Below are 13,348 nucleotides of genomic sequence, written 5' to 3'. Positions count from 1 at the left end.
CTAATACAAAAACCACGAAAAAAATGTCCCAAGTCAACCTATTCCAAATTTAAATTGTTATGTCATCGCAGTATCGCGCTGTCCGTAGAACAAATGAAGACTAAATCGGAGTGTCGCGCTCTGTATACGATTTTAGCGCCTTACAAGTGCGGACGCTTTTTAGCGCGGACCCGACGTCCATATAATTGTAAGTCAATGGCCTAAACTAAGTAAATGTATACCTATATTATAGGCATCTTTTTGTGCAAATTACAAGTGCGGACACTTTTTAGCGCGGACCCGACGTCCATATAATTGTAAGTCAATGACTATTACACATATTTAATTGTACCTATGCATTAAAAATTATATTACAAAGAAAAACAAAGAAGCTGGAAGAGTAAAAGTTTTTGTTCAAAGTGATAGATGATAATGTGATTTAAGTGAAAGTGAAAACATAAATATTGACTCCCGCGCTTAAGACTATTTAAAAAACCCAAATAAGTGAACTAAGTTATTTAAGAGACAGTGAAAACATAATGTATTAGAACCACAATGGAAAATATTACTGATGATCCCGATAATTAAACGAAAACATGGCTCAAAAGACTTGAATCCAAGCCAAAAGTTTTAATAAAAAAAATGTTACGAAAATATTGTAAATTTAAATTGAACAAAGATTTTTAATTTAAATTTTTCAGTTCTGAAAGATTTTGTATGCCACGAACGAATCAAACGTTCTTTGTTCGTAATTACAAATTAGGTAAATTACCTACCATCGAGTATTTATCCAGCAATAGAGACGAAATTGTCATTTAATTTGTTTAAAAACTATTCTGCCAAATCATTACTGTGACAACTGCGCTCCGATTGGCCAGCCCGAATTCGAAACAATTGACGGGTGTCGTCAATGGGTGTCGTCAATTGTTTCACTTCAAAAAGACCAATAAACTTGAGCTTTGCTATTATGGACGAAAATTACAAAATTACATATTTAATATTTAATTACCGATGAAATTTGAATCCGTTTGTTTTGTAATTAGATGTTTTGCTTTTCCCTGCACCACCGAATGCAACAGCATGCCATTGTTAGAGATATCATCTTTATTACAATAAATACAGCATGTTTTTGGAATATTAGGAGACGTACACACAGGTCAGTTGTTGGCGCTGTAAAATTCCGCTTTCTAATATCTGATTTCAGTGTAAACGACAGTTGATATTTACGAGTGACGTATCACTGATGAGTTGCCAGGAGTGTATGGCCCTTATCTCTATTTCTGGTTATAGGTATACTCGATGTTACCTACTTATCACGTTTGTAAAACAGACTTTCGAGAAATTATATGAAAAAACTACCAGATTTTTCTATTCTCCCTGAAGTTGTAGTGTCATGGACAATTCCATTTCTTAACATGTTACTGGACCCTTTTTTAGAACCCTGTACATTAGTGAGATGAAAGAGATTACGAAGCAGACTTATTCTGAATTCTAGGATCAAATTATAATACTTGTACGCAATGAGACATCCAAACACAAATTAAAAACACTGTAACGGCAACGTCTATTCTCAACTCAAAAAACCTATGAAGTTTAGTTGTTCTCTTTTCCGTGGTCTTTTTTACAACAGTAAAACCTATTTACAATCACAATTTACTCGTACAGCTGTACTAAGTTCGCACTCGCACATACACTTACATATCTAATAGGTCATTTTATATGCACTATTTACACTTTACTATATATATATCTTTTCAATGTATAACTTTACGTTGTATATTTTTGCTTACAAATAACTTAGTCTCTCTCGGTGGTCCTGATTGAAAACCAGCGCCTTAGGAAATTTTGGCTTATGTTGAGTCAGCCTCCTTAGGCTGCTGTGACACTGTTATGTTTTTACTTTTGTATTTAATCTGTATTTGTGTCATATCTATATTTTTTGTATACTTCGATTTCTTTAACCATTTAATTCAAACCTCAAGATCGAACAGTTAAAATCTTAATTAAAAGTTGGAAATAGACATTTTATAATAAAGTTTCTCCTTGACACTTGACAGTTGTCAGCTTTGTAAGTATAACCGCGAGTAGTGAAACTTCGATAGATTTTTCCTTTGAAAGTTGCAGTTATGGAATTTTACCAGTTTTGTAAACTTTTATTACTATTCAAAGAGAATATTAGAAAAAAAACATATGAAAGTCTAGCTTGTATTTACACAGAATAATGGGTGTGCTTGTGCTCTTCGGTGACACAGCGGTTAGTACTATGAGCGTTTGATGAGGAGGCTCCGGGTTCGATTCCCGATTGGGCCAATTTAGGAAACAAACATTTCTAAGTTGTTTCTGGTTTTGATATTCTGGGTATTACCGTCAGAGTTATCATTATTCTGGCATTCATATCACAGGACACACAAGTCCATATTACGTTTTCGCTAATGGACACAGTTCTTCTTAAAAAATAGAATATTAGATCACAGTCAAATGCTAGTCCAAAAGTCGTAGCATATATGTATTTTATACGTTTGAATGCACCAACAACACGGTGCATTTCACCAAATAATATTAAGTGACGGGACGAACAAGACGTGCGCCTAATGGCAAGCAACACGCCTGTCCATACCAGTTGCAGTGCCGGTCAGAACTTTGAATGGCAAAGATTTGAAGGATATTGCACTGCGGCCGTCACCTTGAGACATAAGATGACAAAGTCCCATGTGCCTGTAATTTCACTAGCATCCTTACCCTTCAATGCCGGAACACAGAAATCCTCACATTACTGCTTGACGGTAGAAATAGGTATGGTGGCAGCTCTACTGCTATTAAAATATATATTATTATATATGATAGAATATATTGTACAATTAATGTATATTACACAGAGGTATCTCTCTCTGCAGAACAGGTCGCCGCCGGCTGCGCACGTCCCGTCTTCGCTGCTCTACACGCCGCCGGAACCGCTAGAGGTACCTATAATATTATTTTTCTAATATTGATATGTTGAAATAATATAAAATTTTATTTGCTTAAAACACGGTGAACGACTATGGAACATAGTATTGTAATAGAACACATATTTCACCTGATTAGGCCTGTAAAATATTTTTGGACACGCACATGGAATAAGTATTCAGTGAAGTAATACCAATAAAACAATAATTATCAATGTCAAACTATTGAATATTACATCATTATTACATTATACATAATGCACATGAATTCAACTACTGTCGGAACTAAAAAGTGATAGAATTGTGAAAACGATTTGAAAACCAAAACAAAAATATCGAATGAAATATAAATGAGAATATAAAATTTGTTGGTTCCAATCAGTAATTTTTTGAACTTTCAAATCATGTTTTCTCAATTCCATCATTTTTTGAGTTAGAACAGTTTTTGGTTTCATTTGCGATGTATTACACACTACGCACTAATTTAAAGTCAAAAGTCTAAACAGTCAGTCACTTTGCAATAATCAATAACAATATAAACAATTTTGGGTAACCTAATATCCCAAAATTAAATTAAAATTAGTTTCACATAACATGCAGGAAAAATAAAGTGCAAGTCAATAACAGACACACATGTCAAATGGGTCATGACTCAGCTACGGAGGACTATAATGATAGAAACGCGTTGACGCTGTGAAACGAGTGACTCTTTCATATTATTATTGTTGCGCTCCACCACACCCATAAAACATAGAGTATTTCGATCCCTCCTACATAAAGAATCGTAAGCGCAAATTTACAATATTACAGGGTAACTCCTTTTGAAGAATACCAAATGACGGGACGAACAAGTCGTGCGCCTGGTGGTAAGCGATACGCCTGTCCATCAATGCCATTCAGAGCTTTAAATCGCAGAGATCTAAAAGACAATGTCACTGCGTCTATCACCCTGAGACATAAGTTGACAAGTCTCGTGTGCTTGTAATTTCACCAGCACTCTTATCAAAACCGGAACGCAGAAATTCTCACATTACTGCTTGGCGGCAAAAATAGGTATATAGATATGCTTATGTCTCAGATCTATGCGATTTAAAGAGCTGAGCGGCACTGCAACTGTTATGAACAGGCGTGTAGCTTAGCATAAGACGCACGACTTGTTCATCCCGTCACTTGATATTATAAAAAAAATAATAAATAAATAAATAAAAAAAGGTAGCAGCACTTCCCTGGACGAACACTTTTACAAGGAGCTCTACTGCTACAAATGTTTTAATGTATTGAAAGGACTAAAGTGAGTACAATACATACGATTTTTGAGTATTGCAAATAAATTTAATACATACTCATATTTTTCATGCTATATAATTATACTGCTGAGTGTAATAGACCTTATGACGATAGAATTATGAAAAAATATGCACCTATTTGTGTGGCTTACGATAACTTACGTAGGTCTGTTATTTACTTTGACGATATTAATTTAATAAAACGTTCCATATTTAAAAAAGATAGAGATGTAAATAAATAGCAACTCTCGTAACATACTACAACGTAACAACTATCAGCAGAAGTTTAAAAAATTAAACCTGAGAGATTATTAAAAACTAATGAACATGATTGTTTCGGGAATAGATGACCTGATAGAAGACGTAGACATTTATTTTTACATTTGAATATTTATTAACGAAATTGATATTGCTATTTTGACATCTAGTTACATTTAACAACTTATTATCATTAAAATTGATCCAAATGGCTATCACCGCGTTAAAATTGCTGACTGACTTATTAAATCCATATGTGCATGCCCATGTGATATTAATGTTTAAAAAATACCGCACCTAAATGTTTGTGTGTAAATCTAAAATATACCTTCAATATATTTTGATGTCTAATGCTGCCGTCCACTAACTAAAATGCGGTTAAGTGAAAAATGGTCAAATAATAGTTTTAAATAGCAAAAAATAGAGCACGAAATTCTCTTTTGAAAACAATAATAGTTCGACTTGCATAGCTGAAATATCATTAGACAATTTCAATATTCTGAAAACGGGGTTGTGGTTTTTATGATATCTCAAAAAATTATTTTGTCACTTAGCCAAAAGAGGACATTCATTCGACTGTTTATTTTTGTGGTGTGTTATACAATTACCCCGACATTTGTGAACCGATTTCGATGGTTCTTTGTTTGTTCGAAATGGGGTACTTCAGTAAGTGGTCCCATTTAAATTTGAAGAAAATATTCCACCTCTAAGGCTGGTAAAATAGATGATGAATCCGTTTTCTTGAATTTCATCCACTTTCCGTTAACTGATATCAATAAAACTTAGCAAATAGACGGAATACCATAAACTTTAGAGGTCGGCTTTTTTTGTAAAAAAGTTACAATTATTTCACAAGTCAATTTCTATAATAATCTTTGTTTTCTCAAATAAATTAAATATGGCAAAAACCACTTTAGTATACATAATATTTTATTTACTTTATGGGAATCACGTAATATAAACTTACAACTCGTTTCAAACGAAGTTAACAGTTCAGTTGCCAACTTCTATATTATAGCGACATGAAACACCGCGCGAGTCGGTAGGTGTGTAAAAGGTGCAAGATCTTACAGGCTTTGAACTAAGACTGGTTACGCTCATCGATCCGTCGGGAAAAGGGGTTGAACGCCGTTCTCACTTATAAATTGAACAATGGTTGTATACAGACTCAGAATAGATGCATTAAAGGGTGTTATGGGTTTTTACGATGGTTTTATGTCCTGATTTTGAAACTCTTGCAAAATATAAAAGTATCTGTCAGTACTAGATTTGTTTGTTTTGCTTGATGTGTTTTTTTATGGTGTAACTATACATATTACCCCTCGTATCCAGCAAATAAATAGAATTAAGCCTAACACAGGCGGAGACTGGGAAACAGCACTTGCTCAGACTTCGTTCTTTTCATTAACATATTAGAAATAGAAATCAGAGTAGCTCATAATTTATTAGTACATGTATCATGTGTTTTTCTATATATATGTATTTAATTAATAAAGTCCTTTTAATCATTAATACCAAGATCGAACTCAAAGAAATCTGCGAACACGGGAATACCGTCCCGTTGCTCTTTCAACTGAGCTACAGATCGAGTTAGCAGGTCGACGAAATTCTTCTATGTGTCTTTTATAGATCATTATATTGAGTTGCTTTCGACACCGTAAGCGACATCTTTGAGATATTTATGAACCTTCTCACTCAGCCATGGTCGATTTTCCCTCTGTGCTATAAACAGTTAAGCAAACAATGTATTAATGATTTTTACTGGACGACGTATGTATGTATGTATGTATATATAGGTATGAAGACCTACCGAACCTCCCGTTCGGTTTTTTTTATACAACAAACAGTAAAGTTGTCTTTTATTCTACTCTGCTGCATTTTACGTCGCCGTCGTACCGAGCCCTTTGCTACGCCCCCTGAACCCCGTTACACTACTATATTATTCTAATTTCCAATCCACAGTTACTATGCGTGTTTCCGGAACGTGCGTCTCGCGCGTGCGCATCGGCTTGCGTCGCGGCCTCTCGCTCGGGCGGCGAGGCGCGCGTCGTACGTGGGCCCAAAGAAGCGTTGGACGCGTTAAGACGCGACGCGGAAACCAAAGTGCCACATGTTATTATCATCGATGCACGACAACCGCAGGCACTGGATGCTATTCTATTGGCTAGGTAAGTCACATCTATTCTATATAATAACAATAAACCGAAACCGTGAAACGTCGGAAATATGACTCGCGAGATCACCGATATGTGGCTTCTACTGAAAAAATCGCGGTAGTTTTAAAAATTCAAAACTAATCTTTTAGGTCATGGGAGAGCGAGAGCAAAAATAGATATAATAATAATGTACGAAACTACCATATCAATAACCCGGTCTCAAACTAGTGTTAGATTTTCTACTACTGTGAAGATTTAACATAGGAATGAGACTCCAGTGACTGATAAAAAGTATATATTATAATATCTTTCACTATACATCCAAACAAAACAAAACCACATCCTTTTTCGGCAACCATGTTTTTCACAATGGCGGCCGCCTGCCAGCGTTCCGTTGATATCGATGATGATATTGACATTTCTTATTTCGATAAAACTGATTCTTAACAACGGAAAGTAAGTTTTGTAACAAAATAAAATAAATTTTCCCAAATTGGTCGTACCGGGAATCGAACCCGGTTCCTCCACATCCAACGCCGAGAGCCTAAGCCGTTGGGCCAGCGAGATCATCGAGGTAAGAATGTGTATTTGTAAAGTTATAATTGTGTGTATATTTTTTGTTTGTTTGTTTGGCCCATAAATTATATTTTGAACTTCAATATCCCGTTATTGTGCTTGAAAAGTAAAAAAGGCGTCAGGGTCCAAACACGTAGTGTTTCAAATTTAGCAGACACATTGCTCCTCTTATCGTATTTAACGCAACTAAATAATAATTCCAAGGCATTCTACAAACCTGCGACTCCTTGATTCTTAATTAATTTTTTTCTAAAAACAAAAGCGCAAGCTATTACCAAATAAATTTTTAATAACGTCTTCCAAAAGCTTCATTTGAGGAAGGAATATTGTCAAAGAAAATAAAGCTAAAGTATATTCTCGGCGATATACCAGCGTACATGGGAACACATCAATCTTCTTAAGTAAACCTTAGGAGTAACGTAGCTGGAACTTATCCTTACCGTCTACAGTGGCGTTGTCAAGAAAAATGATACAGCTAGCTATAAAATTGCACGTATGTGTACATGTAGAGATAGCTTACCGGTCTCTCCATTTTTTTGAACTTACGGGGTCTCACATGCAAAGTTACGTAGATATCTTATTTTATTATAGATAAATATAAATTAGAAATGGAACTATTTCAATCTAAAGTAAAGAAGTTTTTTCAAACAAACCAACGTTTCGGGCTCTTTACTAGGGACAAGGTATCGAATCAAAAGTGCCGATACTGTACTCGTGGCTACCGATAAAAAATATCGCATTCATAAAAGGACCGATATCTGTAGGTGACGATCCTACAAATTTCCCCATTTAAAGACAGTAGTAAACTTAAGATAATTAATCAAGGCTTTTTATTAAATTATTTGTTTCGATTCAAAATTCAAATATAATGTTGAAAGCCATAAAGTACGTCAATTATCATTGGTTATAGTACAATCAATCGCTTTAATGTTCACATTGATATCATAGACCTTAAACTAAGTATGAATTATTGACGATGTTTGTTAAAAAGTACCAATACCAGAAAATTATCGAACAAAAAGTACAAAGTACGCCAGTGTCGAAAGAAAAATACTTGATATCGAAAAGTGTCGACACTTTTTCCGTGTTATTTAGTCATCAAACAGTTATGTCTAATGTTAATGCAAACTAACACATGTTGAACTACAGTTACGAAACAGAATTAATTAAATTCTGTCTTATTTTTATTACAAATTCGGTATCATAGACCTTAAATTAAGTATGAATTATTCGACACGATACGATATTTGTTAAAAAGTACCAATACCAGAAAATTATCGAATAAAAAGTACGAAGTACACAAGTATCCAAAGAAAAATACTTGATATCGAAAAGTGTCGATACTTTTTCCGTGTTATTTAGTCATCAAACAGTTATGTCTAATGTTAATGCAAACTAACACATTTTAAACTACAGTTATGAAACAGAATTCTGTCTAGTTTTTATTACAAGCAAGAAATATACCGACCATATAAGACCAGAAAAAATAGTTTCTATTTCAATGTGTATCAATTGTGAAAACCTAAAAACTTTGTTATTATTTAAATTTACCTATTTTTCTTTAAATACTTCAGTAGATATTTGTTCCTTTAATTTATGGAATACCATTCAATATTTACCGTAAATTGAATGTAAAGTGATTTTAGAAAAATACCAACCGACCCAAATTCTTTCAATATCCAGGGATATTGGAAGAATTTCCCTCCCCTCGGTATTGAAAAGCCGATGAGTGACTACATTTTCATTACCATTACTTAAAAATATTATTTAAAAAATTAAAAACTTGTTAGATAGAGAAGATACGCAAAAAAAATCGGGCACGATCCGGCTGGATACGAACCAGCAGCTGCTTGCCAGACCGAAGGTTACCCTCCCCCGATTGAGCTACGGAACGAATCAGCAGACGTCACGAATTTGTCTATGTGCTTGTTGCCGACCTTTGATTTTTGATTCGCCATCTGTGAGAAATCTTTCTATACTTGAAATTTAAAAGGCTTTTGTTATTTATCTTATATTCCGATATTGACATTAGCATTCATTAAGGAACATTCATAGACTAAATACATTCATATTCTCAACTGTTTACTGTGTTCCGGTTTTGAAGGGTAAGGGTGCTGGTGAAATTATAGACACATGGGACTTATCAACTTAATGTCTCAGGGTGACGGGCGCAGTGTAAGTGCCCATAAGATCTTTGCGATTTAAAGCTCTGAGTGGCAATGCAACTGTCATGGACAGGCGTGTCGCTTACCACCAGGCGCACGACTTGTTCGTCCCGTCACTTGGTATCATAAAAAACCTTACTTATTTCCAGTTCCTTAACATATTCGGATATAGTTTCGTTTGTGTCATAGATTACGTAGTCCTATTTACTCGACTCAGGACGGGAATGAAGATGCGAGTAAAAGTCATAAAACTGTCCTAACACGGAACAATTGAATCGGTTGACAACCCTACATTCGTTGTCAAATTTACATGTTTGAAAAGACTGTACCACTATCTGTCCGATAAGTATTTTATTTTATTAGGACTATAGCTGGATAAATTTATGTAATTTCAATTCCTAAGGCAGGATACTTAAAAACGCTGACAGCGTCCCTAATTAATAATATATAAGTTGAAGTGAACTTCGCAAGCAACACTTAAGAGCACGTTCAGCATTTATTGCAACGAATACCGCATAAAATCGTAAAGTTGATCGTACACCAATTCTTCAAATAGATAAGCAATCGCTTTACGTTTAAATTAATGTATTGTTTTAATAAAATGATACCTAAAGAAATTTCATATCTTTTGTATAATAAAACCAATGGCAGGTCATTTGATTGGAGAATATTGATGTCTTCTTTTACCCTCATTGCTATATTTCAAACAATGTAACTCGTTTTCTTGTTGTCATTATTACAGTGGAATTGAAAAATTGCTGCATTAGCATAGTAATAACCACAGATCACATAAGTAATAACAATGACAATTTGTTGAAATAAAGCCAATGTCCCCTGACGCTCGACCCAAGCAAAATGAACCGTATCAGCATGGGAAAATTTTGAATTCTACCTGAGGTAGTGTCGACTTTTTAACCTTTTAACCTTCAGTGGCATTATTTGTAACGAGAAGGTAGATTCGCTTACTAAGCAAGCCTATTGTACTGGCGATACGATATCTGTTTTGCCCTGTTATACAGATTATTTGTATAAAATGAAAACTTATTGCCACCAGCTGTGGAAAGAATACTTTGATGAGAGATCCAAAGAAAAAGGTATCTGGTTCCAAACAATTCCATCTGAGCCACTGGAAGTTCCATGGATTGATAATTGTTTGATGAACAGACTTGGTGTTGTGACGGCTCTGAGGTTGCGCTCTGGGCACATTCCTTCAAAGAATTTTACCTTTTTGATGGGCATTACACTAACTCCATATCGCAGCAATTGCGGTGTTATTGAAGACATTTATCACGCTTTGATAGAATGTGTCCGGACTGAGGAACTCAGGAGACTGTTGGGTAGTGTAGTTAACATACAACAGACTGGGTGGTGTAATAGTATACTGTTCGTTCCTTCATTGAACGAAGCCAAGATACTGTACAAAATATATTTAGACAGTCTTAGTCTAGGTTAGATGTATAAATTAGGTAGCATTACGATTTCGTTCCCCAAACGCCAAACCCATATAGTGACATGTTATGAATCCACCTTATATTAATACAATTCTCCTAGATGAAATAAGAACATAAGTAAACATGAAATACAACTAACAAATAACACAAGGAAAATCTTAATATTTCTTTAAACAATTCAATTGAAAATTAATAGGTTTCATCATTGACTTACAAATAAATGGACGACGGGTCTAATACGAAAACCACGAAAAAAATGTCCCAAGTCAACCTATTTAAACGTAATGACATGTAAAGGAATATGAAAAAGCTAAAGCGTTACATTTAAATTGTAATGTCATCGCAGTACTGTCTAATTTTGCTTGCTTCGCTGTCAGTCGAACAAACGACGACTAAAGCGTGAATGACGCTCTGTATCCGATTTTAACGCCCTATAAGTTCGGACACTTTTTAGCGCGGACCCGACGTCCATAAAATTGTAAGTCAATGGGTTTCATTGACGCTTTCAGACGCCATTGGCGTATCAGCCACGTTAATGCAAGACACTTTAAAGCGTCCACGGCGGTCAAAGCATAAAAAGTTATCCTTTTATTTTTATTTTGTCCGTTGAATCTTTAAACCACTTCTGCAAAATTGTCATTTTGCAGACTTGTCCTTATTACAACCGAGACCGAGGGTACGATTTACATATGTAACAAGCAGCATCAAATACCATTTTACCGCTCCATTGTTATTGCATTTTACTTACCGTACTAAATGTGAAATGCCCTATCAATTGTCAAATTACTTTAAAATTGTTAGTAGTAACATACATACGTAATTAACGAGTGAATTTGTCGACTTCACCAATAATACTTTTTAAATGAAATATGCCAACTTCAATTAAAATTAGTTAAGAATTATGTAATTACAGAAACATATAGTGAAACAATGTGCAATTTTTTTATACCATTAAGGACACGCCTGTCCCTAACAGTTGCAGTGCCACTGAGAGCTTTAAGTCACAAAGATCTAAGGGACACTGCCACTGCGCTCGAAACCCTGAGACATAAGCTGACAAGTCCCATGTGCCTGTAATTTCACTAGCACCCTTACCCTTGAAACCGGAGCGCAGTAATGTTCATATTACTGTTTGGCGGCAGAAATAGGTAAGGTGGCAGTAGTTCCCTGGACGAAGTCTTTCAAAAGGAGCTGCGACTAAATATACAGTATAATAAATATCATACCAATCCATTAATATGTGAAGCACAAATAAGTAACTCCTGTAAAAAACCTTTCTCGAATATTAAATAAATAATATCGCATGTCGATACCTCCAATGAACACTAAGCCAACTTAATTTTTGGACCTGTTCTGTTTTTATTTTGTTTTTTGTTTCTTTTTTTTACAAAATTCGTTTTTTTTTGTTCTTGTTTCTTTTTTTCACAGAATTCGGGGAGCACAACTAAGATTATATTTATATTAAACCGCCATATTTATTTACTAAGGCAAATAAATATGGCTGTTTACAAAAATAACAGAAGACGACCAAAAAATAAAGATGGCGTAGTGTTCATTGGAGGTATCGATGTAGTTTAAAATCCGCAGAAATTTCGGAAGGAATTATGTACAATGGCTAATAATATTGAATTGATACTATGTGCAATTTTACACCAGACATTTATGCCTGCACCCCAGCTTCAATATAATATCTTATTACTATTTCATAAAAATTTTCCAGTTAATCCTTGGAAGTCTCTGTTTTTCATAGTGCCAGTCTTTGAAATAGATCAAGTATGTAAAGATTTAATTAATTTTTAATTAGGAAATTATTCATTTAATTTATAATAGTGAGTAGTAAGGGTAAAAAAGTCGTAATAATTAACATAAAGATAATACATATATCGTCGCCTTACTTTCTCAAACTCGTGTCTTGAAACACAAAGTTACTGAAACGCAAGAAATGGATTGTATATATCAATTTTGCAGGCTCTTCTTCAAGTAATGCATCCAAATTAACACCTTAAACGAAATTTAAAATAAATGGCAAATTTTGCCATCTCCTGAATAATTACACTTTATAAGATACGAGTTTGAGTAAGTAAAGCATCGATATGTATGTATTTTTATTGATTTATTTATTTATACTCACTCATAAATACATACTTTATATATTAACATACATAATAATATAATTAATCATTATTTATTTACACGTATGGACTGCGACGTGAGACGCAACGTTGATGTATGGTATGTTTGAGAATTTTGTTTCACGGTATTTATTAAAACGCCATGCTTACGAAATGATTGAATGAAATGGTGCCTGACAAAAGACCTACAATTTTCTTCTGTCAAATTCAAAAAAAGAAACGAAGCTTAAATACGAAACGAATTTCAAAATGTACATACAAAAAAATCGCTTCTTGCCCGTGTACCACCTGTCGGGTTCACCTGGATGGACCACGGGCAATTATTTCGTTCACCTTTTAAGTTTAAAATAGAAATACTCAAAACTTATATTGATGGTGGTCCACCTCAAACATTAACAGT

The 13,348-nt window shown here is 34.4% G+C and overlaps 1 protein-coding gene across 1 annotated transcript in view; it reads left to right on the top strand.

Annotated features, from left to right (window-relative positions):
* LOC113231013 (high affinity cAMP-specific and IBMX-insensitive 3',5'-cyclic phosphodiesterase 8) overlaps positions 1–13,348 on the top strand; it is a 448,718-nt gene that overhangs the window by 326,951 nt on the left and 108,419 nt on the right. The window contains exons 4-5 of the mRNA XM_026465153.1: positions 2,874–2,939; positions 6,431–6,636. Of these exons, the coding sequence (XP_026320938.1) occupies positions 2,874–2,939; positions 6,431–6,636 (272 nt within the window). The remainder of the gene's footprint in view (positions 1–2,873; positions 2,940–6,430; positions 6,637–13,348) is intronic.

The sequence above is a fragment of the Hyposmocoma kahamanoa genome, unplaced genomic scaffold (assembly GCF_003589595.1).
Source record: "Hyposmocoma kahamanoa isolate Upper Pololo Valley unplaced genomic scaffold, ASM358959v1 64, whole genome shotgun sequence".
Lineage (NCBI taxonomy): Eukaryota > Metazoa > Arthropoda > Insecta > Lepidoptera > Cosmopterigidae > Hyposmocoma > Hyposmocoma kahamanoa.
Note: the sequence above shows the minus strand (reverse complement) of the source record. Positions and strands in the feature narration are given on the sequence as shown.